The sequence below is a fragment of the Zerene cesonia genome, chromosome 12 (assembly GCF_012273895.1).
Source record: "Zerene cesonia ecotype Mississippi chromosome 12, Zerene_cesonia_1.1, whole genome shotgun sequence".
NCBI classification, from domain to species: Eukaryota; Metazoa; Arthropoda; class Insecta; order Lepidoptera; family Pieridae; genus Zerene; species Zerene cesonia.
The window spans coordinates 6,687,141-6,710,058 of NC_052113.1; the positions used below are offsets into that span (position 1 = coordinate 6,687,141).

The window sequence follows — 22,918 nt, forward strand, 5'->3', positions numbered from 1 at the left end:
AGGTACTGAATGTTACATGATCATTCCCCAGATGGAAATCCTATTTAATAAGCTTAAGCGATTACACGCAGTCGAATGTTAATTAAAAGTGAATTTTATGATTAAAAAGTTACCCATACATGAAGTGAACGAGTGCATTTAAATAAATTTTATAACTGGAAAAGCAATTTTTTTGAAATGTTATGCAATAGTCACAATATTATTATATTTTTTATTTCTTCTTACATATCGATAGTTGTTACAAAAACGCATCTCAGACAAAACACTGATGGTAAGTTTTGTAAAAAGGTATTCCCGCATATTACGAATATGGAATACTAGCTTCCGCCCGCGGCTTTGCGCGCGTGGAATTACTGGTTATATTTTTTTTTACTTTTCAGAAAATGAAATTGATGATGAAGAACAAAATATACCTTTAAAGGAAAATAATGACGATGACCACCCACAGGAAAAAAGGAAGAAATCTCAAAAGCTTCATAATTGCTGGCCAAACTTTAACGTCAAAAATTACTTCAATATCTTAGATGAGCTAGATGGTAACTGTTTATTTTTGCTTCAATTGAAAATAAATCGACTTATATATTTTTTTTAATTTGTCGATTGAATGTTGCTATAAACGCAACGAATTTAATAATTGTCCTAAGTAATCGCCCTCTACAAATTTATATTGTAGTTAAGTAGAATCATCTTGCAGAAAAATACGCGAAAGTCCGCGAAAATTACCAAGAAGCTGTGGGTATTGACAATTTTGATGCTGAAATGCTTGCAGTAAGTAGTCACTCATTACTTCGACTAGACAGGGATTAGGGTTCGAGTGCCTTCATAAAAGGGAGTCCAGACGCTTACGCTATATAGTATAATATGATTATAAAGAAGACGTTTGCAATATTATAAAATTCAAAACCACGGGCATATCGCGTCTCGACTTGGTTGTTAGCTGTGATTTATGATGCCTCGAATGCTGATATCGACATATTGCCATATCGATTGTGCGTGAAGTTAAGAACTAAATCATATAGAGACTTATATTCTTTTGAATTCTACCATAGTTATATAAACCATGGTTACTTTCTTATAAACAGATGATGTTAAAATCTGGAGGAGTGGCAGAACGTACGGTCAATCAAGTTGGTGGAAACCGAGGTCTTATACCTGCTGGAATTAACCTTGGCGGATTCTGCATGATGAGAATGCCCAATACTATCTTGTAAGAAAACTTATGGCATATTATAAACCTAAACTATTAAAATCGACACTTCTAACTAGACGTAACCACAGCAGCGAATCAATTTGTATTAATTACACAAGCTCTCGTAGTAGTTTCTCAAGCATAACACGCATACGTAATTAACGTATAATTATAGTGAAATAGTAATAGTTGAGACAAGGCTCACTTATGAACAAATCGTTGTTGAATGTCAAAGAAAACAAATGAACACAGAAAAATAATTACTAATATATAAATATGGTCATTCCAATTATCTATATTATTTTAACATCATCAGCTTCTTTATATCGATCAACTAAGATACCACATTATTTTACTATGTAGATACTGGACCTACGTACTGTACTCTAAAGAATAATACTTTTTTATAATCTTTACGTCTGAAAGACAAGATTTTATGGGACGCGTTTAATGTCTACGCCCAACTGTGATCATTACCGTAAAATGAGATTGTTATCGAGCAAAGAAACTGGATTTAATTGCCTCACAGCAGATTTTGCTTAGCCAGAATCTTCTGTAAATAGTGTAGATTTAGACTTTTATTATTTTTTATAGCTAAAATCATATCGCTTCTAATACCATCAAGTTGCTATGTAAAATATTTTTTAAATCAGTGTGTTTAACAAAATAGACTAAATATATACAAAATAATCAAATACAAGAATATTCTAAAAAAGAGCCAGTTTTATATTGGTCTTCACTTTTGCGCTTCAACTTTTTTCATGAGTTTGGTTCGTGGACGCAATACTATGTGAATACAAATTAGTTAGGCCATCCTATTTACAGCTCGACTTTAGCAAAAGTTAGAAATTACGTCTGCCAGTAAATTACTCCCATACAGAAATGGAAACTAATTTTGTAAAAACAAAAATTTCAAATGTTACATTGAAAAAATTTATTAGTAAATCGGTTAAAATTTAAGTGCATCTAAATCTCCATAGGGCAGTATTAGGTGCACCAACGCAGCCTTCATTGGTTCAAATATATGTTCATTATATTGATGAAATGTGACAAATTTTTACAGGTACGTATCTCAAAAAGATCTTTACAAAATTATCCGGATTTAAGGCTATGGCTCTGTTATCTGTTGTTTAATTAAAGCGAAACAAAAACAAGTATTCAGCACTATAAATATTCTAGATTCTTCCATCGTATGAAATTACGCAACGATACCCAGTTCAGGATACAATACCTACACAACGACCTGGAGAACATGGTGCTACGAGCTCGTATATCTCTTAACGACTTGCATCTCATTGGTTCATACGACCGAACTATAACCGATAAAAATCCTTCTGACCTCTTCTATGTACCCACCTTCGGACAAGCAGAGTAAGTATTAGCAGCTTAAAGAGTGTCACAAAAACTGAAGTTTGTTTTTGTTTGTTTGTTGTATCTCATCTTCTTAAGATAGCTTAATACACCATATTCAGTTAAACCATAAAATAATTTAAACACATATAATTTGACCAGACTAGAGAATTTTTATCAAATAAAGAAATGTGTCCGTTACTTAAAATTTTTTTAGTAGGTAACCATATTGCATTTTTTATATTATTTTTTTAACTTTAATATTTACTACAGATTTATGTTGAAAAACGTTAGATATATTATGGAAGGTCGTTATAGACTACTGAGTACTCGTCTCAATTTGGTACTGACCATATCAGAAATTCAAATGGATGATATATTAATGGAGGTGAGTTATGAGGAAAAAGCAAATCTTTAATAGATCCTATTTAAGATTTACCATTCTTGTACCACAATTTTTTATTTTATGAATTTTCTATTAGAACCGTAATATTAGAAACGAGGATTGATAAAAGTTGCGTGACCTTTCGTTTATTTTAAAATATATATGATATATATATAGGGACTAGTTAATTTATTTAGAAGTGTCGTGATATTTTGATAGTAGTTTAAACCTATTTAAAAGTAAGCTTTTCAGATAATATACCTATTTGTTGTATACCCACAGATATTTAATAGTTTTCATGTACTTACTACCGATTTTGTCAATTTCAGTATCAGGGCAATGTATCATCTCCTCCAATCCGATTAGATAAACGAAATATCGGTAAGTAATTACTTTTGATAAGTGAAACACATTAGCTCATTGCAACAAGGAGAAAAATCATCTTTAAGCCTTAGCTTCTAACAATAATCATTTAAAAAAATTAATAACAGTTTTTAAGATTATTTAGTCTAAACGTACATCAAGAAAGAAAGTAAATTCATGTTTTTACTCGAGCATCATATGATACTGCTCCCAAATGCAAAGAAAATATCTTCTTCTCTTATATATAAAATTCTCGTGTCACAGTTTTCGTTGCCATACTCCTCCGAAACGGCTTGACCGATTCCTCTGAAATTTGGTAAGCATATTGGGTAGGTCTGAGAATCGGCTAACATCTATTTTTCATACCACTAAACGATAAGAGTAAGGCAGAACAGCGTTTGCCGGGTGCAGCTAGTAGTGATATAAAAACAGTGAGATTTCATTAAAGGTTTAAAAAATAGTTATATTTTAAAAACTACTTTTATTAAATAATTTCACAAATGTATAACAATGAATGAAGCTTATTTTGCATACTTAAATATATATTTTTTTTAGTTAATTCCTTATTTTTTGTTCTCAACAGATACTTTCATGGATAGATTAAAAATAGATTTGAATCAATGGTTGAAGGATTACTTCAATGATTACCTTATGTATTTCGGCCTGTCTGGTAGAAGAGTGAATTCAGAATTCCAGTACGTTGAGATTTCCTTAATGATATATCTGTCTCTAACTGACTTTATCTGTGTAATCAATGTTAATTTTAATGCTCTTCAAACAACAGTTTATACTACATACGAGTATTAATTCTTAAAAGCACACAGCTGTAAATTGTAATGAATAATTGAAAAAAATTTAAACGTAGAACTAATTTCGTAATGCGTTCCAAGTAACTTTTTTTATTTGATCTTATTAGTATTTTTTTTATTCATAAACAACCAGAACTAAATTTAATTCTTTTAGGAAATATGACAAAGAAAAAAGTATTGCATTAAACGATTTCACAGACAACGCCATAAATGTAATAATACGAAAACTGCACCAGGTCAAGGCTGGGTCGGTTAAACTACCGAAGTTTACAATTTATGCTATCAATGGAATGGTAACTATAATTTTTATTTGAACCACGGTTTATAATAAATTAAGTAATAAATCTTTAAAAGGTTTTTCCTTGTATAGCAACTTCACTTAAGAGATGGTGTAATACGTGGCTTAGATAGCATTTACAGACGATCCATTGCAACGGGAATAAAACAAAACGCTATTCGTAAAATTGATGCTTTCGTTGGATTTAGTAATTTAAAGGTATGAACATTGACTTTCAACGTATTTTCTTACGCTTTCTTAATTACTCATAACTTTTAGTTTTTCATAGTGGAATACTATACCTATAGATAAGTTTTTCAACACAATCACCTTGTTTAGGTCACATATTCTTACGACGCCACTGTTTCTATGGGTGCAGCTCCTCTAAGTGGCACCTTGACCTTATCAGCAAATGAGCTTGTAGCTCATATATCTCTGTCTATGGTCAAAGATCCTGAATCAGTGGACCTGGAGTTTGAATATATACAGCAAGCAACGTAAGTACGTTTTGATTTTTAGAACTAGTTGATGTTGAATGGTGAGTACATATTTAAATAAGCCGCAGAGGTGTGAACTATATTTTCTAAATTACTTATGTGTAAGCGTAAATCCGAAAGCTCCCCAGGGACTCCCGGTGGGGAGCAACGATCGAAGAAATAGACAGATAAGAAAATCAGTGAAACAGATGTATCATCTTATGCATGTACCATATTCTCCACAACGGAACACAACATGCTCCTATCGTTCATCTCATATCAATGTTTCAGACCGGAATCTCTGACCATAGAAGGCCCAGCGAACAGAATGATTTCCCATTTCAAATTTTTACTTGAAAGACATGTAATTGCTATCATGAGCAACACTTTGATTCATAATATTAAAATGCTTAGCTCTTTATCGCGCTGTGGTAAGTTATATTACTTAAAATACTGACTTAATAACAACGAACGTACGTAATATTACAGTAACAGTCATCAATAAGTTTTACATTAAAAATTTCATATTATTTATATTTTGTTTGGCACTATAATACTCAATACTCACTATAACATTCGTAATATATATGTTACAGTTCCCATATTGGTACCGAAGACCGATGAAGCTGATACGATTGAAAGCGACGAAAATATTGATGATAATCATAAATTGATTGAACATGATAAGTCTTTTGATCAAGATACAGATAGTAAACCTAATGAAAAATTGACTAAGAAACAAAGTAAATTTAATTTGACTGCTGATTACGTTCTTTGGAAGAAAGATAGTGTTGAACTTGAGTTTCCGCCAAAACGTGGTTCAAAGAAGAAACAAAAGATGTTCCTGAAATACAATGAAAAATTTGCACTTGGAAAGATAAATTAAATAAATATAAACTAATTCCATCATTATTAGATACCATATATTTCCTCAGCCTCCTTCAACATGTTTATTTGCTATCCAGTATGTGCAGCTACAATATTAAATTTGTTATTGTTTCAAAAAATTAAACATTATACTAAAATCATTTAAAGCTAATACCAAATTAGAGCGTGTGCCAAGCAAGTGGCGGCCGGCGCAGCAGTATAGCACTAAATTGCACTAAACTTTTTACTAGGTCAGGGTCTTCATTGAGTACCTGCTTCGTAAAAATCTTCGCAACTGTGTAGTTTCTGAAGACGTGTGTGCCCGGTGAGTATAGTTATAGCATGGACGAAGAATTTACCACCTTAGTGTTGCTTGTTCCATGGACGTATTTTTAACAGGACCGTGCTCTCTCGACTGAAAAGCGAGCCGACCGAGATAAATAAGTGAAGGAAATGTGTTCCTTTCTATTGAAATAACAAGATTTTTTCCGTGCTATTTCACTGAAATATTTATTTTTTCAACCACGTTTCCTTCAGAAGCGTTCATTATAAACCCATATGACGTATTGAGTTTTTCATTACCAATGGGTGATGTGTGAGGGTAAGGCATGGATAACGTAATAAAATTTATTGACCTTATGGTTATAATATCAGTAACAATAAACAACTGAGTATGTAATTATGGTTTAGGAATTCCCAATTGTTAAATATAATTTTGTAATTTTTGAACTTTGCGCCTTGCAACACCAGCTCACGCTTGATCTTTTTCTCTCTGCTCCGTGACATTTAAAGTGACTGTATGTATTCCCGATATTTTTGCTTAAAATAAAGTCAATACTTAAATAAATAGTGTTTGTGACTCATTAACCCATCACCAATAATATCAAATCCCCGGAGATTTTCAGGAATTTGAGATTTTTTTTGTGTTTTTTTAAATGGATAATCTTTTTTAAGAAATAATTTTTATATAAATGGTTTTGGTAAATGTACTAAAAAGCAGGTTTTATTAAAACCATCACTTATCATTAATGTGAATGAAACAAACGAATATTTTGAAAAAGTAAACGTTAATTTCAGCCTTCATAAAAGCTCCGTTTAGTTCTTTTAACAATACCTGATATAAATTAGTAACATTTTACCAATGTTCGTTTCATACATTTAGATTTTACTATTGAAACCTAAGTCAACCTATGTGAGGTTACCGAACATAGGTAAAATGTTACTAATTTATTATCAGGTATCTAGATGAAGTTATAAATATTCTCTTTAGTTATAATATATAGCAGTGGTGACTCAGTGGTGAGAACCTCGGACTTCAAAATCGATAAGTCGGGGTTCGAGACCGGGCGAGCGTGCAGGAAATAAATAGATTTTTCAATTTATCTGCGCTTGGGGATAACATCGCGAGGAAACCGGCATGTCCAAGAATCAAAAGTTCGACCACATGTGACATCTGCCAACCCGCACTTGGCCAGCGTGGTGGATTATGGCCTGAACCCTCATAGGAGGCCTGTGTCCCAGCAGTGGGAACATATATGGGCTGATGATGATGATGATGATGAGTATAATATATACTGAGCACTATCTCCTTTTCAGTGCCACGCTGCAACATTTTCGTTTAGTTATTCAAGCGAGGTAATGAAATAAACGATTTACTTTCTCGCTTTTCTTTTCTTTTTTAATAATTCTAAGACCTAATTATTCATCAACGTCGGTCTTTGTAGGGTCAATGTAAATACTCTCGTCTATATACTCAACTTCTTTATTCATTTAAGAAAAGCTAGTAGTCGCCGGGTGGTCGATCACATTTTTCATTGATTTAGGCTAAGTTCAGATGAACGCGCGGCACCGCGCGGAGAGACTCACCGCGCGGTACAAGATCCAAAAATATGAAAGTAAACAGCTAAGTATCGTCTACATCACCGCGCGAAACCGCGCGCCGCGCTCCGACACGCGCGCTAGTTCTTGTACCGCGAGTAACCGCACGGTACCGCGCGGTTCAACTTCTACAAACCTGTACCGATTGAGAGATGCTATCTGGAATATTAACTTTTAAATCGTTCTCAACACAATCATACAAAAAATCAAAAGATGCAACCGACATCCTGAAATAGTTAAAAAAATTTTCTTCATGTAGTCTCAGGTCGGGATATAAAGTGATGAACAGGCTTGAAGAAAGTCTTTCACTCAAAATGGGATGCACCCAGTATCGTCTATGTCTTCTGCGACGTCTCAGCCTTCGGTATAAAATCTATAAGCAAATTGCCTCCTCCACGTCCATTTTGATCAATTATTGATGCCAGACTGCCCCGCGTACAAATGCCGTCATGTGAATGCTACTACCGCGCGGTGACGCTCGGCACCGCGCGTTCATCTGAACTTAGCCTTAAAGTCGGATATATTGAAATAATAAAAGCGCTTATTTTGTATGTTTCACTAGGAAAAAAATTATGGAATTATTTAATAAGTTCAATAAACAATTATGTAAACGTGTGTAATATTTTTCTTTAAAAAGATACCTCCCCTAGGTACAAACCCGTGTGTCGTTTTGCGGGATACAACGAACAGACAACTAGGAAAAGTGAAATTGATTTCTTGTTTTTCATCGTTTGTCGCATTTTTGGGGAAAAATGTATGTATTTAGTAAAACAGAAGGAGCTAGTTTACATAATGTACGAATCACGGTCACTATAATATGTGTAATGAATAATAAACTGCATCCACTTGGACAAGACGTATTCACCGTTTTATTTTGAAATATGGCCTTAATAAATTTTAATAAAAAAAACTTTGATGAAACTGATGCAATGACTTGACATGTGAAAGAGTAATAATAAAGCATAAATTATAAAATGAGAGATGAAATATATCAATTATGTTTCGTCCTTTTTAGATTGGCACCACAGAAAATATATGCTGGCAAGATGAAAGAACGAGACACAGTGCCTTAATCATAGCTCTCTCTCTCTCGGTTCAAATAGTCCTTAAAAATAATCCCAACTGAAAAACATACTTTAACGCTTTAAAATCTAGTTTATTTTCGTTAAAAAAGTTGTTATGAGCTCTATTGTTTCAAACGTTGCCAAGTTCATAGATTATACACTTATATACTGGGCCAAGTTGGTTATTAAAAAAAGTGACAAGTTATCAATGTCACTGCCATTGATATATCATGATTGCAAAACAGTAAACGTCACATCGTTCAGATTAGTGTCAAGAAATTCCAATATGTTTTCGTATCGATGAATATTGTTTACAATGAAATTCCAATACATAAGTTAAATTAATGAAAAACGTTAACATTCATCATGTCTGAGGAAGAAACTTTAGATATTGAAGAACAACTTGAAAAACTTCTAACAGATATACAACCAAATTTACAAGATGTTATCAAGAGGGTAAATAAAACCACGTATATCAGACATATTTACAAATTGCTAATGAAATATAATATTTTAACATTTCATTTGTTATCATTTCATCTTAAATTATCTTCTCAGAGTTTCACGAACGTCGCGATACAACAAACAAAAAATGGTGAACAAGTCAAAACCGATACACTCGAAGATACTTCTTATTTTGCTAAAAATACACAGGTGTAAGTATTTTTCAAAATATTAGTATACATTAATAATACTGAAAATTCTCCATTAATCAGTGAATAAAAACAATCTCAATTCTAAACTAATCAGTTAAAAAAAATAACCATGTATTTACAGAACATTATCCAGATTAGAACTAGTCAAGTCTCCAACATTCCACATGCAGTCAGTGTCTCTAGATCTCAAATCAATGTCCTTGTCATTGAGATGCTCTTTGGGTGAAGTAAATGTGCGAGGCCTGTACAGTGCCTTTAATGAAAACCTTTACAACCTCATACCCGTCATGTCAGAAGGTCATGTTATGTAAGTAATGTATACACTTAAACAAGCTTGTGCCCGCGGCTATATAAACCTTCCGTTGAATCAGTCTATCTATTAAAAAAAAACCCATCAAAATTTGTTGCATAGTTCTAAAGTTTTAAGCATACATAGGACATAGGGACAGAGAAAGTGAATTTGTTTTATACTATGTAGTGATTAAACTTTATTAATAAACTCAAATTGCATAGTGATAAGATATGTTTGTTTGTGGAGAAACTGTATGCAAGAGACAGATTTTTAATGCAATAAGTATGTATAATATGCTGAAATAAATTTATTATTACAGTATGCTGAAGTAACACTTTTTTTTTTTTGTTAATTTATGTATTTTTTTATTGTCAAGTAATTTGCATAAAATAATATAAAATAACTTATAGGTCTGTACCCAATTGGAAAATTTTAATGGAACAGGTATAATTCAGTTTATATTCAACATTTTTTTATCTATGTATATATTTTATATATCCCCTAATAATATTTTCTATTCATAACTAACTTTATATCAAACAATATAAAATTAACATGTTTTGTTGCTTCATTTTATCAAGAGTTTTAATCTAATTGACTAAATTCCTTTTAAGTAATATCATCAAAATCTATTCCTTTCTTTAGATAAGAATTTAGAAATAAATTGTTTTACACATTTAAAAAATTGTTATTTAATCAGACATCTCATTAAATCATAATTAAAAATCATTCCAACATTTTCATACTACATAACTACTGTAACATGAGTAGATATTTTTATTATTAGTATATATTACCATTTCAGAGCATCATTATCAAACATGATTGCAGATGTAAATGTGGGCTTGGTCCTGGAGGATGATGCTTTCTCATATATTAATCCTGGAATTGAATTTACTCATGATGAAGTTTTAGTTAAGGTAATGTCAATGCATAATTTATACTTATACCCTAATATTAAAAGGAAAAGAAAGGTGGGTGTGGAAATATTGGTTTTATACCTGGAGTAGGCAAGGTGAACAGTTATATTGTCCCAGTCAACCCTGGGGAAAATTGATTATAAAGGTTTTTTAATAGGATGGTTTTATACTGGAAATACATGCAATATGTCACTGAAACTGAAACTCCTGGGACAAAATGGGGATAGACTAATTCTGAATCTAAGGAACCTAGTATGCTTATGTTGCATTTAACTTGGTTGCTGCTTAATCTATCATTATACCATTGGATGAAAATAAATTGCATTTATTGTAATAATTTTAAACAAAGTTGAAATATGAGTTGAATAAAACAGATTATTGATAACCTTCATTGGAAAGTCTCTTATCAAAATGCTATTTGTAATTACAAAATACTTAATTGTAATATATTCTGGAGCTAATTGCTATTGAATAATTGATATATTTTTTAGCTTTCATGGCCTTCACCTCAAAGAAGTGGTGGATATGATTTCACTACAACTGAGCAATTGGCTAAGCACATTGGTATGTATGAAAACTATTTTGTAGGAAACTTCATTGCTTATCAATCAGATCACAATATTTAATAAAATTGAATATGGCCCTGTACCTTAGTGGAAATTATTAAGGCTGAAATGACATACTTATTGATTAAAAGATACCAGTACAAGTTATATGGCATTTGCCTGCATTAATATAAGCCAAAAGACTTTACTAAGTTAATCACCTTGTGTCATTCACATTCATATTAATTTATTTATGAGTATATGAAGAATATAAAGAACATTTAACTCATTTATACAGTTGAAATTATGTTTTATCCGCAATCAAATTTCAACTTTAAAATTATACCATTAAGTCCTTTCAATTCACAGATGATCTTCCACTAACAGCTGCAATATCCTTACCATTGTATGCACTACTGCGTCAAAAACTAGAGCGTCATCTAGCGAAAGTTCTACACCAAGCCACCAGCATTTCTGATGTAGTTGGCTGCAATCCTAGTATGCTTGAAGCATTCAGGTAAATACATATTTTTTGCCTCAAATATCATACTAGGAGATCATTCAAACCTCTTCAGGCCAAGAAAGGCCTAGAAAGTAATGAAAATAAAACCTGTGCCACTAAAAATCTTAATAAAATGAAAATCAGCTACCTGAAGATTTTCTTTATTTAACATAGAAGTGAAGGCTTTATAAGGTTTTTCTTTAAGTAACATCATTTTTATACGAAAAACCATTTGATGTACTTTTGACGTGAATTACACTACCAGTCTAAACACATAAAATGTATAATTTTAGTTTATTGTTTATACTCCATCTCTGAAAATGCCTAGAAATTCGAACCAACATCCAGAACAGCTTATAGCACTGTTTATGAAGAATTGGCTCTTTACAACAATATAGAAAGTCGTTTCTACAAAAAAGGAATAGGCTATTGCCACTTTCTATTTATCATGTTCCAGTACACTGATTTGACCCAGTTACATTGCCATTGAATAAACCTTAGATTGATGTCATCAATTGCGAACAAATTCCTATAAAATCCTGAATCTTGCAAAAATTTGTTTTTACCCTTACTTCCAGTTTTTTGAAGTGTTCCCTTTAAATACTTGTTATTTTATTTTTCACATAGAAGGCGTTGGGACGTTCCTAAAATTTTGATTTCTTTTCAACCGATTTTCTCAAAAACTAAGAAGTGTCTCAATTATATATATATATATATATATATTTCTTTTTTGTTTTTTTATTCCTGGATAAAGGCTGTGAACCGTTTCACATGATCATTTCATGAAATTGATGACATTTGGTCTGGTTTTGGAATCTGAAGTGCCACCTCCACCCAAAGGATAAATGGAAAACATTACATGCACTGTTTATACTTGTACTTTTCTGAAAATAAAGTGGGTGTGCTTAAAGGATATTTCCAAACATCTAGCCATTATTAGTATCAATTTGTTCTTAGTTCAATGGTGAGCAATTTGGCACAGAACGGGAACCGCATTGTTGACATGATATTGATCAATATGAGGAGGACGCTACTACAGACCTGCCAGGAAGTGCTAGAAATACCTCCATTACATACAACGTTTATGCATAAGGTAAAGCATTAGAGAAATAGATTATTTAATAGATACTTAACTGTTTGGGATTTGGAAGACGATTATAGGCAGAGAAAGACTAGAAAATAGTCTGCCTTTACAGAATTAGTTAACACCTAAATATTCGAAGACTCACGAAAACATTATAAATGTGTTTTTGTATCTTAAATCTTTCACAATATACCTGCTCTATTTTTCTACTATTCATATGTATTTTTAATTCTGTGTTTAATAAAAAATAATATTGGACTTTTGACACAGAAGAGAATACCCTCCTTAAAACAGAAATTATGTCTATATAAATATACATAGCTGAGATATTTTGTTGATTAGTTCCTTGGCCCTAGAAATTTTAATATAATATAAATTAAAACTAATTCTAACAACCTACCATCACACAGATTGGCTCAATATCATTTATCGGAAAGCTAGAGACGGACACGGGCTGGGTAAAGAACCTGGCCACCATCAACCGAATCAATGACGTGAGCGTTACCAGACCCGACCCCATGAAAACAAGCTTTCATGTCACCCTCCGGATAAAGGACTTGCAGGTAGGGTTTGATTGAAAAGTTTTATGATAAGACCTGTAATATTTATGGTTTTTTTATATGGTTATGTGATTTTACTCTCTGGTCAACAATATAACTTTGCCCTTTTGGCTCTATTTTTCTTTGTGAAGACAATTGTATTTTTGAACTTAATTAGGTAAATTAAGTTTAATGAAGACTCCTTAATAAAGTAAGCCGAAAAAGTGTTGCTGTGTGATAATTTTAACAAGCTAGAAAGTTTTTAATCGTGAGTTTTGTTTACATATTCAAATATTTATAACGTAAGGTGTTACTATAGAAGAACCTGAAAGCATATCTTCTCATATCTCACGTAGAGTGAATCCACTTCCCAAATGTCACGCAATTATTCTTAAGAAAAAATAACGTTGAGTAAATATTTTCAGTTAATTGTATTGAAATAGTGTTTTTTTTTTTCAAATAAAATCCACTGATATTACAATACATACACAAAGTTTCAAATGTCGCGTAACAATCAGTGTGAGCGGTGGATTCGCGCCAAATCTCACGACACGTCACCAAAAAAGGCGTTCAAAACTTCGTACTGCGTTAATTTTTGACATGCCCTTCTCATATCATTAGAAACATTTTTTACAAACTAATGACTATTAAACCGCTGCACCAGCTGGGGTACGACTCGTACCGTATAAAGGCGATGGGCGTGTCTTGCGGCGGGCGGGTGGCGGTCGCGTGCGCGGACAGCGCGCTGCACCTCGCCTGCAGCGTGGGGCTCGCGCGCTGGGAGCCCTACGCGCAGCTCGACGGCCTGGCCGTGCACCGCTGCGGGTGAGCGCCGCGACGCCCCACGTGGGGCCCGATACCAAATAAAATTATATTTAAAAAAATTGGCGAAAATTTTTCATACACTATTTGTATATATTTAATTATTTGACGGAGGAATGAGCTAGGAAACCAGTGTTTAGTCTTTTAGATCATACTTGTAAAAAGAGAATTATTATGAACGGTTTGCTTAGAGTACAAAGATATATACAGTATATGTATGTTTTAATCACTTATATTACGATACAATGAATTTCAAAATTTTCTGCAATTATATCAATTACAAGACACTATGTCTGAGTGTGTATGTGTTGTTTAGTGTCCGTGGTGTTGTGACTTGTGATGTTGAGTTATTAATTGAAATATTATATTTATGGCAGACCAAATGGCATTTTAATATTTCTACATTTTTTATTATAAATTTATATTTCTACTTTTTTACTTAATTAAACATCCGAACATGTTAGCACTTTGTCCAAAACAAATTTTTAGCCCCGCTTAAAACATCCTCTAAATTCTTTATAACGTCTCACATTATCGTCCAGCGGCATGGACGTGCACGTGACAGGGCTAGGCCCGCTGAGCGGCGCGGCGCCGCTGGTGGGCACGTGGTGCCGCGGCGCGGCAACCGCGCACGCGCTGCCCGCCCTCGCCGACCAGCTGCGCCGCCACCTGCACACCGCGCTCGCCGACCTGCCGCTGTGGGACATGCTGCACGGGAAGCGCCCCTAGACATGCTGACAAACTAAATAAATTAACGATATTAATATAATAAAGGTGAACCGTTTGTTTGTTTGTGTTCCGATTAAAAAGATTCTTTCAGTGTTAGATAGCCCTTTTATTAAGGAAGACTATTGATCTTAACCAATAGGAGCGGAGTACCGATGGAGAATGATTCAAAATCGGGAGATTTTTTTTCTCTATTGAGAGCTTCCACTGCGTGCGCTGCGAGGGAGCGTGAGCTCAAAGTGACTTTTCCACGCGGACGAAGTCGCGGGCGGACGCTAGTAAAATATGTACGATAAGTAAAATTGTAAAAAAAAATAGAAATACTGTTCATTAAACATTGAAGCATTGAAGTTTGGGATGCTAATTATTTTTATTAATAGGGATTATTTGTATATTTCGTTTACCTTTAAATGTCTATAACTATTAACTACTAATAAACAGTTACAATATTACATTTGCAGTTCAATTGCTAAATTTACGTAGTTGTTATTATTAAATTATTTAATGCGTTGTTGTCATATGACTTAGAATGATTAAGCCTAAATCTCAATAACGTTAAATTCGCTCAAATATCTTACGTGCATAAGCGAGAATCAATCGGATATTATCAAGTCAAACATTTTCAATTAAATTCAAATCCTGTTTAAAATAATTGATTCATAGATTCACAATTCATATAACTTCAATGCACCTTTCTTGTATATTTGCCCTTTTTATTAAAGTACACGTTATGCGTACAATTTACATTTGTTATATTTTTGTGTTTACTTTTCTAGTTCTAAGATACCACAGCGTTTTATAAATTTTAATTAATTATACTATGTATTTGTTACCTTAAGATTTTTGAGCAATAAAAAATTCGTTGAAATTTTATACACGAAGCATAATTATAAAAATGTGGTCTGATGATATTATTTAGTGGTTGTGAGTGCCGTCAATTTTCGAGACTGTTGTATTTTTATTACACGAGTTGTTCAATAAATGTTTTCTTGTTAATAGTTTGTTTTTCATTTTATATTCGCCGTCGACTGATAAGACGAAAAAGATGTTGGGTGTCATTAATATGTACAATGTAATAATGTCATGAAGACTAAAAGCAGTTCTCAATACATTTTACCCAGAACTGCCGAAGTGATGATAAATGATTCAAAAATTCCTTCTGGATGTCTTTGAGCACTGTTTATGTAGACATTGTTAAATATATTAAAAATAGAGTAAGAATGTAGGGATACTGTGTTATGGAAAAATAATATTTGCCGAGAAGAGGCTTCTTACAACAAGAAGAAAGTATTTTAATCGCTTTTATACGAACTTACAAATGCATCAACACTCGTACGAGTAGCGCGTGGGAATTGTGATAATACAAACGCATACATGCGCTTTCAGAAACGAGCTTTGTACTGCGTATGAAACGCTAGTCTTCGTTCATTTCGTTTCAGACACCCAGGATCTACCTACTTCTACCTACTTAACTATTTATAAAAACTATGGGATCTTTAACGTTTACTGACAGATTATATCAGATCATCTATGGATAATTTTGACGCATTGCTAAAGAACAATATACTCATCCATGTACTAAATTATCAAATCTAAGATTTTTTAATAGTCAAATTTATTGAAATAAAAGCACACAGGTTAAAAAGGTATTTATAGTATTCTGCCAACATCTGTTAAATATATAAATATTAAATAACCTCATAATACCTAAATACTTTAAAATATAGATACATATCGTCTGCAATTATTACAGCTCCTAATTGAATTTGTATAACAGAAATGGGTATTATACAATCTGTGTTTTGCTCTATCATCTTTTGTATTGAAAGGTAATCACCATAAATATTTCTATTAACTTTAGTACAACTTCGCTTTCTTACTTAGTATTATGCTTAAATATGCTATTATTATAGCAGCCTGTGCTAAATATTATAAATAGTAACTTTTACATAATTTATCTTCATCAATTTTGCCATAGCTTATGCTTTTGTTCCCTAGAAGCTGAACTATTATAATAAAGTAATATTCGTTTTGAAGGGTTTTAACGTGGACATGCTGTGCATTTTTGTTAATGCTACTGATGTTTACCATCATTGTTTTAATGGTTTATGGGATCTCTGTCGGTTATCACTACGCACAGAAAGAGCTCGCTTCATTTGCTAGTGAGTGTTTACATGTTTCATAAAATATCGTCTTTTATTCATATTTATTTAATGGAAACAATTTTAGTAGAATGACTGGTAGAATATTACATTACATTTATTGGATATTTTATTGTTAACTCTTACAGTGTCGTCCAGAACGACGACAGAAGAAACAATAGTGCGACGAGCGGGTGGAGACAGTCGCCCGATTGTGCGCCTAGTAGCTGTCAATCGAACAGAAGTTGAACATGCGCCACAACCTATTCTAGGTAAATCAAAAGAATAACAAATCACATTTTCTCAGACATAGGTATATATTATTTCATTTTTCTCAAACATATATATATTATTTTCAGAGGTACAACGTTCAGCGAGAAAACAAGGTGGAGAAAAAGTATATCTAGAAACATCCGTTACTCCAGTTATTGTATTAGAAACTGAAAGGTACCTATCTGCATATTCAAAATATATAAATAAAATAAAATATTTTAAAGATAATAGAAATAATTCATTCGTATTTCAGGCCACCAAAAGAGCCGGAACTATCCCCTCACGAAAGAGAACTTGCAAGACGACTAATCGGACGTTACCGTCGATCCCGCAATAACGTAACACTTAGTGGCATTCCATTTTTTAGACCACTGAACAGCAGTGAGCCAACACCATTATCACCTCTTGCTGCTTAATCTCCAATATCAACGTCCATGGTTGTGATTAAAATTGTAGGTATATTCATAATATATGGATGATGCTCAGTCTCTAATATCTTTGAAGAGTGTGTACTTATCGTCTATAAATTATTGGGATAATGTTTATTTTGCGAATATTTAGTTTTAATTAAAATCGTTTGCTATTTTACAATGAAATTGAAACAAATATAAATTATGTAACTTATATGCTTAGTTTTATTTTGAAACGTAACGGTTTACAATTGCTTACACCCAACTGACAAACACTTAAAAATTTACATCATAGAAACAGTTTGATTTGTACTTGTTGAATTAGTTTTTACATAAGATGAAGAATTACTAATGTCATTATATAAAGGGGGAGGATTTGCTTCCCTTCTCGCCATTCGATGCGCGAATCCACGTTTCACTGCCTTATCAACCGAACGCATGACGTGGTTACTGGGCTTAGGCGCCCCTGATCTCATAGCACCAGCCGCTTGTGCAGCTTTTTCTAAAAAGAAACAGAATAAGCGATAGAACTTGAATAAAATATAAAAGTATGTGATGGTATACCGTACCCATAGTCTCGACCGAATTTTGTACGAAACAATAGTGAAATCCGATACCTATTCCAATGACCAGTACCGTTATTATTGTAAGCATGAGGCAGCATGTGAGCATTGCACAGACCGTACATAGTGATACCCTGAAATGGTATGATTAAAATGAAGAGTAATCAATAAATGAATTGTTTTTAATCCTTGATTTTGTAAACTTTACCTCTCTAGTGCGTCTAATACGATGGATATAAAAGAACTCAAGGAGCAACACACGCAGCCCATTTCAATGTATAGATAGGTGAATAAAAACGACAACTACATGTTCTGAATGTTACACAAAATTTTGCTATATTGTGATTATATCATTGTCTACAGCAGCATAAAATTCGTAATTTACATTCTTCAAAACAGTAACAGTGTCAAGACTAATATAGACATGCTTTTGTCAACATCTATATATTTTTTTATTGATATTTATAAAGTTATTTATCTAGATAAATGACCCATTCACTTTATGTTTACAAACTCAAACCAATAAATATCTTTTAATTTGTTTAAGATTAAGTGTTAAAAAGCTCGCTTTCCACCGTCTGTGTGTCTGTATACTTACTCTAAAGTTATACATCAGGGCTTAATGGGAATTTTAATAGATACGAGCGATTCAAGAGGAAGGTTTATATGCAGGTATATATCATGTATTATTTATTACACACGTGCGAAGATGGGACGGGTCTCAGGTGTTTTAATATATTGTAACGCTAATGATGTAGCTGGAAATCGTAAATTACAACGAATACAATATAAATATATAGGTACTTTAAAAAAACGATTCTTTGTGATGATTGTATCAATTATCTAGATTGTTTCATTTGTTCTTATACTTAAAGAAATTATTTAACCCTGGCAATCCTTAACAGGATAATATTATCCTGTTTAGTACAGGTACTTAGATACATAGGTACTGTGATTATGTTCAGTGTACACTGCACAGCACCTGAATTTTCATCCAAGTATATTACGTCCATAGTAATACTATATTAATCTGTGCCCTGTGACATTCCCAATACATACCAAATGTCAAATTTCTGTAAATTTGTCAATTTTGATATTTGTGGAAAATATGGGAGATGAAAACAATTCTAATAAAAAGAAACACGAACAAAGTAATCCAAAACGTAGACCTAATAAGAATTATGCATTGAAGAAACGCTTGCCGCTACGGCCCAAGGACGGCGATAATGTAATATTTGTTACGAAAAAGACTAATTTTAAGGTGATTCTTAATTTTTTTGGTTAATTATTAATCTCTTCCACGGTTCATCATATTTAAGCAATTGAAATGTTTTCAGGCTCAGTTAGATAAATGTTGTGACCTTTTATCCAAAGGTGAAAACGATATTATATTACATGGTCTCGGAGCTGCTATACAAAGATGCTGTAACCTAGCATTACAACTAGAAACGCTATTTGCCGGAACATGTCAAATTGAAGTTAACACAGGGACTGTAGATTTAGTAGGTAAGCGTTAATTTTCATGGGAAATTATAAAAAGTTGAGTATTTGAATGTAACATTACTGCTTGTACTTTTCAGATGACCTGGAACCATTAACAGATGAACTTGATTTTGGTGCCCAAGTAAGACATTCATCCTCTATTCACATTCGTATATTTAGAACTGCTATGCTTGGGGCAAACCAGTGATCATGTTTTTTACACTCAGTGAAATTGTGCAGTGGATTGGACTCACAGTATTTGAGATATGGATAAACTTGATAACAATTACAATATTTTCAGCCCTTTTAGCTTTAAAAATTGATGGTATTGTGAATAGTGCTTGGTGGACAATATTTGCGCCATTGTTTGTAAGTGATGCTATGAATGCATATTTTTGTTGTATCGTTTGCATAAGAATGACTTTAGAAAATTCATACAAGGCTTCAATTTATAGAGCATCCTGGAGTTGTATATTCTTAGGTCTAACTTTTGTCTTCAAATTCCTATTGTGTAGAAAACTTCAAGGGGACTCTGCTATAGAGTTCAGTGAAGTTTTTGCCCCTTTATTTATACTATTACAGTTAATAGCAGTACGAGCATGTCAGTTACATCAATAAAATATAATCCATGTAAAATATATTCAAACATAAATAAAATATAAAATTATAATAATAATACTGACTTTTATTATCTTTGTAATTTATTAACACATTAAATTGTGGAACTTGAAATACAATGAAGAAAAGTATTAAACAAAATGGATATTAATGAAACATACTAAATAAACCACCTCTGTTTCTCTTGTCATCACCGCTAAAAGTAAAAGTGAAAGTGTCTTGATTATCAGAGGTGGACCCTGGCTTTATATCTTCAGGCTTGGCACCAAACAAAGATAAACCAGTTTTTCTTAAACCTGTTTGATAATTATAAGTATTTAAAAGTTATTGAATTATATGTTGCAATGTCTAAAATTCAAAGAATAAAAATTATGACTAAACCTGATAGAAAGTTTGGAATTCCTTGTGAATAAGGTTCATTATTGTTTTCACTTGATGAAGCTATATCTGCTTTAGGCGAGAGTAGAAGGCTAGAATCTGATCACAAAATACAAATAATGAATGTTACTTTAACAAGAATGTAGTCCATGTACAGACATATTATAATATCATTACCTATACCATGAGGAAAATCAGAATCACCTTCTTCATACTCTGCAGTACTCATAGACAAGTTTAATGATTCTGGTATACTTTGTGGACCATGTGTGAATAACAACCCAGCTACTGTCATATCTTGTCCATCCTTTACAATAAAACATCATTACATAAATTATACAATTCTTACATCATAGTATCGGATTGATGACAATTTTCTTTCATGTTCTTAAGTACCTTAGGGCTAGAACAGTTTTGAGGACTTTTAGAAAGTTTATGATAATCAGCATCATGTTCATTTGTTTGAGAAACAACATCCTCAGGCATTTTTACTGCACTTTGATCAATTTTCACTTCTGATATCTCATTGTTTACATTGCACCTATCCACTTTATCTTCAAAGAATTTTGAAGTGATGATGGTTTCATTTGTGGGTAAAGTGGGATCTTTTCCTGATTTCTATAAAAACAAAACTTTCAGTACGCAATTCTTTGAATTAGCATTATATTTAATTTTATCAGATTACCGGTTGCAATGTATTTTTGGTAAAAACAAATGGTGGTGAGGAATCCAAATTATGTTTCCTCAAAATCATTTCCTTCATTTGTGTGAAGCTTTCAGAGCTTGTATTTGATTGTTTATTTTCTCCACTAGATTGTATATCATCATATTGATATTCTTTTATATCAAATATTACTTTCTTGCTGTCTTGAGATGCATCTATCTAATAAGCGTAAAAATTACAAATTATTCAATAAATTACATTTTTATTAATGTATTAATATTGTGTAGATTGTATGGAATTACCTTAAAAGAAGGTTTTTCTTTGACATCAGGATTTATTCCTTGTTCGGATATTTCAAAATGATTACCCTTAAAAAAAATTTAAATGATTATCATTACAACAATTCAATGTAATAATATTGACAATATTACCTGTGAACAGTCCATAAATTGTGTGGGTGGTAAGACTACACTTGCTGTATTACATATTGTTGAATATACCTGTTCTTCAGGGGCATCATCATCCTAAAAATTAAGGAATTTTATTGAATTGGTCTCATTACAAATAAAATAATAAGCAATGCCAAACCTTAGTGTGCTTATTTTTCTGTATATCATCATTATTTGTATTTTCAGAGATTTTCGCTTTAATTAAATTAGCATTTTGAAAACAATTTGGATTAACATTAGCTACTATTTTATATGTTTCATTTTTATCTAATTTAATGTCTTCTAAAATATGAATCAATTTTTTATCTGAAAAATCTTTTTGGTTTTTGCTATCATCGGTTTCAATGGCTATTTTTGAGCTTATATCAAAATAGCTAGATATACATTCATCTTTTGTTAATTTTTCTGCTCTATCTTTAATTTCTGTGTCTTGTTTAACCATGGTTTCAATTTTATGTATAGGCTTTGAATTTTCAACTCTCTTTATCTGAAAATAATTAGTTTAGGAACAGAATACAAATTTTATTGCTTAGTAACTGTATTCTCATATTCTCCTAGATACTCCATTAAAAAAAGAAAAATATTCAAATAAATTATTACAGTTCACACTCTTTTATTCTTCCCAAGTATTATTGAAGAAAGCTTTTAATTTAAAATAATACAGGTAATAAACAAGATCACTATACGTTAAGTTTATGTATTTCTAATTTTATAGCATTGAAGTGCTTTATTATTAATCGAATTTCTTCTACTCTTTCGGTTTCATGTGTCTAAAGGACACGCCACGCCATCTATTGAGATAATTAAGATGATTAAATTTCTTATATTATGTTACCTTGTCAAGCTTTACACTTAAGATGTCTAGATCAACACTCTGTAGCTGGATATGTGGCAACTATAAATTAAAAAATATTTTAACACACATAAATCAAGATAGGGTTGAAACTGTTATTATGAGAACAGTACAGTTTAGTATATATTAGTACATAAATCATAAGAGATTTTACAGTTTACCATTAAATTTTCAGCTACAGAAATACTGTGCAAATCTGGCCACTTGTTCTGTGAAATCTCTAATATTTTCGTTTCACTTTTTTTCATTACACTAATGTCAATTACGGTTTCATTTTTTATTTTACAATCGTGTAGAAGAGATTGAATCTCATTTTGTAATTTGACTCTCAAGTTTTCTTTTT

The 22,918-nt window shown here is 32.2% G+C and overlaps 6 protein-coding genes across 9 annotated transcripts; 4 read left to right on the plus strand and 2 right to left on the minus strand.

Annotated features, from left to right (window-relative positions):
* The first annotated feature begins 2,441 nt into the window (after positions 1 to 2,441).
* Positions 2,442 to 5,735, plus strand: LOC119830975. Its single transcript, XM_038354167.1, has 9 exons — positions 2,442 to 2,560; positions 2,813 to 2,927; positions 3,254 to 3,305; positions 3,871 to 3,982; positions 4,251 to 4,389; positions 4,467 to 4,592; positions 4,713 to 4,870; positions 5,141 to 5,280; positions 5,446 to 5,735. The coding sequence occupies exons 1-9, from the start codon at positions 2,442 to 2,444 to the stop codon at positions 5,733 to 5,735; spliced, it is 1,251 nt and encodes a 416-aa protein (XP_038210095.1).
* Positions 5,736 to 8,893: 3,158 nt separating this feature from the next.
* On the plus strand, positions 8,894 to 15,740 carry LOC119830866. Its single transcript, XM_038354037.1, has 10 exons — positions 8,894 to 9,114; positions 9,217 to 9,314; positions 9,436 to 9,621; positions 10,412 to 10,526; positions 11,018 to 11,090; positions 11,441 to 11,588; positions 12,531 to 12,666; positions 13,068 to 13,220; positions 13,861 to 14,021; positions 14,561 to 15,740. Exons 1-10 carry the CDS (start codon positions 9,025 to 9,027, stop codon positions 14,745 to 14,747), a joined length of 1,347 nt encoding a protein of 448 aa, XP_038209965.1. The 5' UTR covers positions 8,894 to 9,024; the 3' UTR covers positions 14,748 to 15,740.
* A 1,030-nt stretch (positions 15,741 to 16,770) lies between these two features.
* Positions 16,771 to 17,683, plus strand: LOC119830827. The gene is made up of 4 exons (XM_038353979.1): positions 16,771 to 16,906; positions 17,035 to 17,157; positions 17,245 to 17,332; positions 17,412 to 17,683. The coding sequence occupies exons 1-4, from the start codon at positions 16,816 to 16,818 to the stop codon at positions 17,572 to 17,574; spliced, it is 465 nt and encodes a 154-aa protein (XP_038209907.1). The 5' UTR covers positions 16,771 to 16,815; the 3' UTR covers positions 17,575 to 17,683.
* Positions 17,684 to 17,784: 101 nt separating this feature from the next.
* Positions 17,785 to 18,506, minus strand: LOC119830831. The gene is made up of 3 exons (XM_038353982.1): positions 18,340 to 18,506; positions 18,138 to 18,265; positions 17,785 to 18,070 (listed from the first exon to the last, which is right to left on the minus strand). Exons 1-3 carry the CDS (start codon positions 18,399 to 18,401, stop codon positions 17,853 to 17,855), a joined length of 408 nt encoding a protein of 135 aa, XP_038209910.1. The 5' UTR covers positions 18,402 to 18,506; the 3' UTR covers positions 17,785 to 17,852.
* Positions 18,507 to 19,089: 583 nt separating this feature from the next.
* Positions 19,090 to 20,272, plus strand: LOC119830840 (transmembrane protein 203-like). 4 transcript variants are annotated; one of them, XM_038353999.1, is made up of 3 exons: positions 19,090 to 19,392; positions 19,469 to 19,633; positions 19,712 to 19,864. In XM_038353999.1, the coding sequence occupies exons 1-3, from the start codon at positions 19,240 to 19,242 to the stop codon at positions 19,727 to 19,729; spliced, it is 336 nt and encodes a 111-aa protein (XP_038209927.1). In that variant the 5' UTR covers positions 19,090 to 19,239; the 3' UTR covers positions 19,730 to 19,864. The 4 variants fall into 4 exon arrangements, with proteins under 4 accessions (XP_038209927.1, XP_038209923.1, XP_038209926.1 ...); XM_038353995.1 differs by having other exon boundaries at positions 19,097 to 19,392; positions 19,469 to 19,637; positions 19,712 to 19,967; XM_038353998.1 differs by lacking the exon at positions 19,090 to 19,392 and having other exon boundaries at positions 19,491 to 19,633; positions 19,712 to 20,272.
* On the minus strand, positions 20,244 to 21,721 carry LOC119830839. The gene is made up of 7 exons (XM_038353994.1): positions 21,705 to 21,721; positions 21,576 to 21,641; positions 21,295 to 21,492; positions 21,006 to 21,227; positions 20,787 to 20,916; positions 20,613 to 20,708; positions 20,244 to 20,527 (listed from the first exon to the last, which is right to left on the minus strand). The coding sequence occupies exons 1-7, from the start codon at positions 21,717 to 21,719 to the stop codon at positions 20,379 to 20,381; spliced, it is 876 nt and encodes a 291-aa protein (XP_038209922.1). The 5' UTR covers positions 21,720 to 21,721; the 3' UTR covers positions 20,244 to 20,378.
* Between the last annotated feature and the right edge of the window lie 1,197 nt (positions 21,722 to 22,918).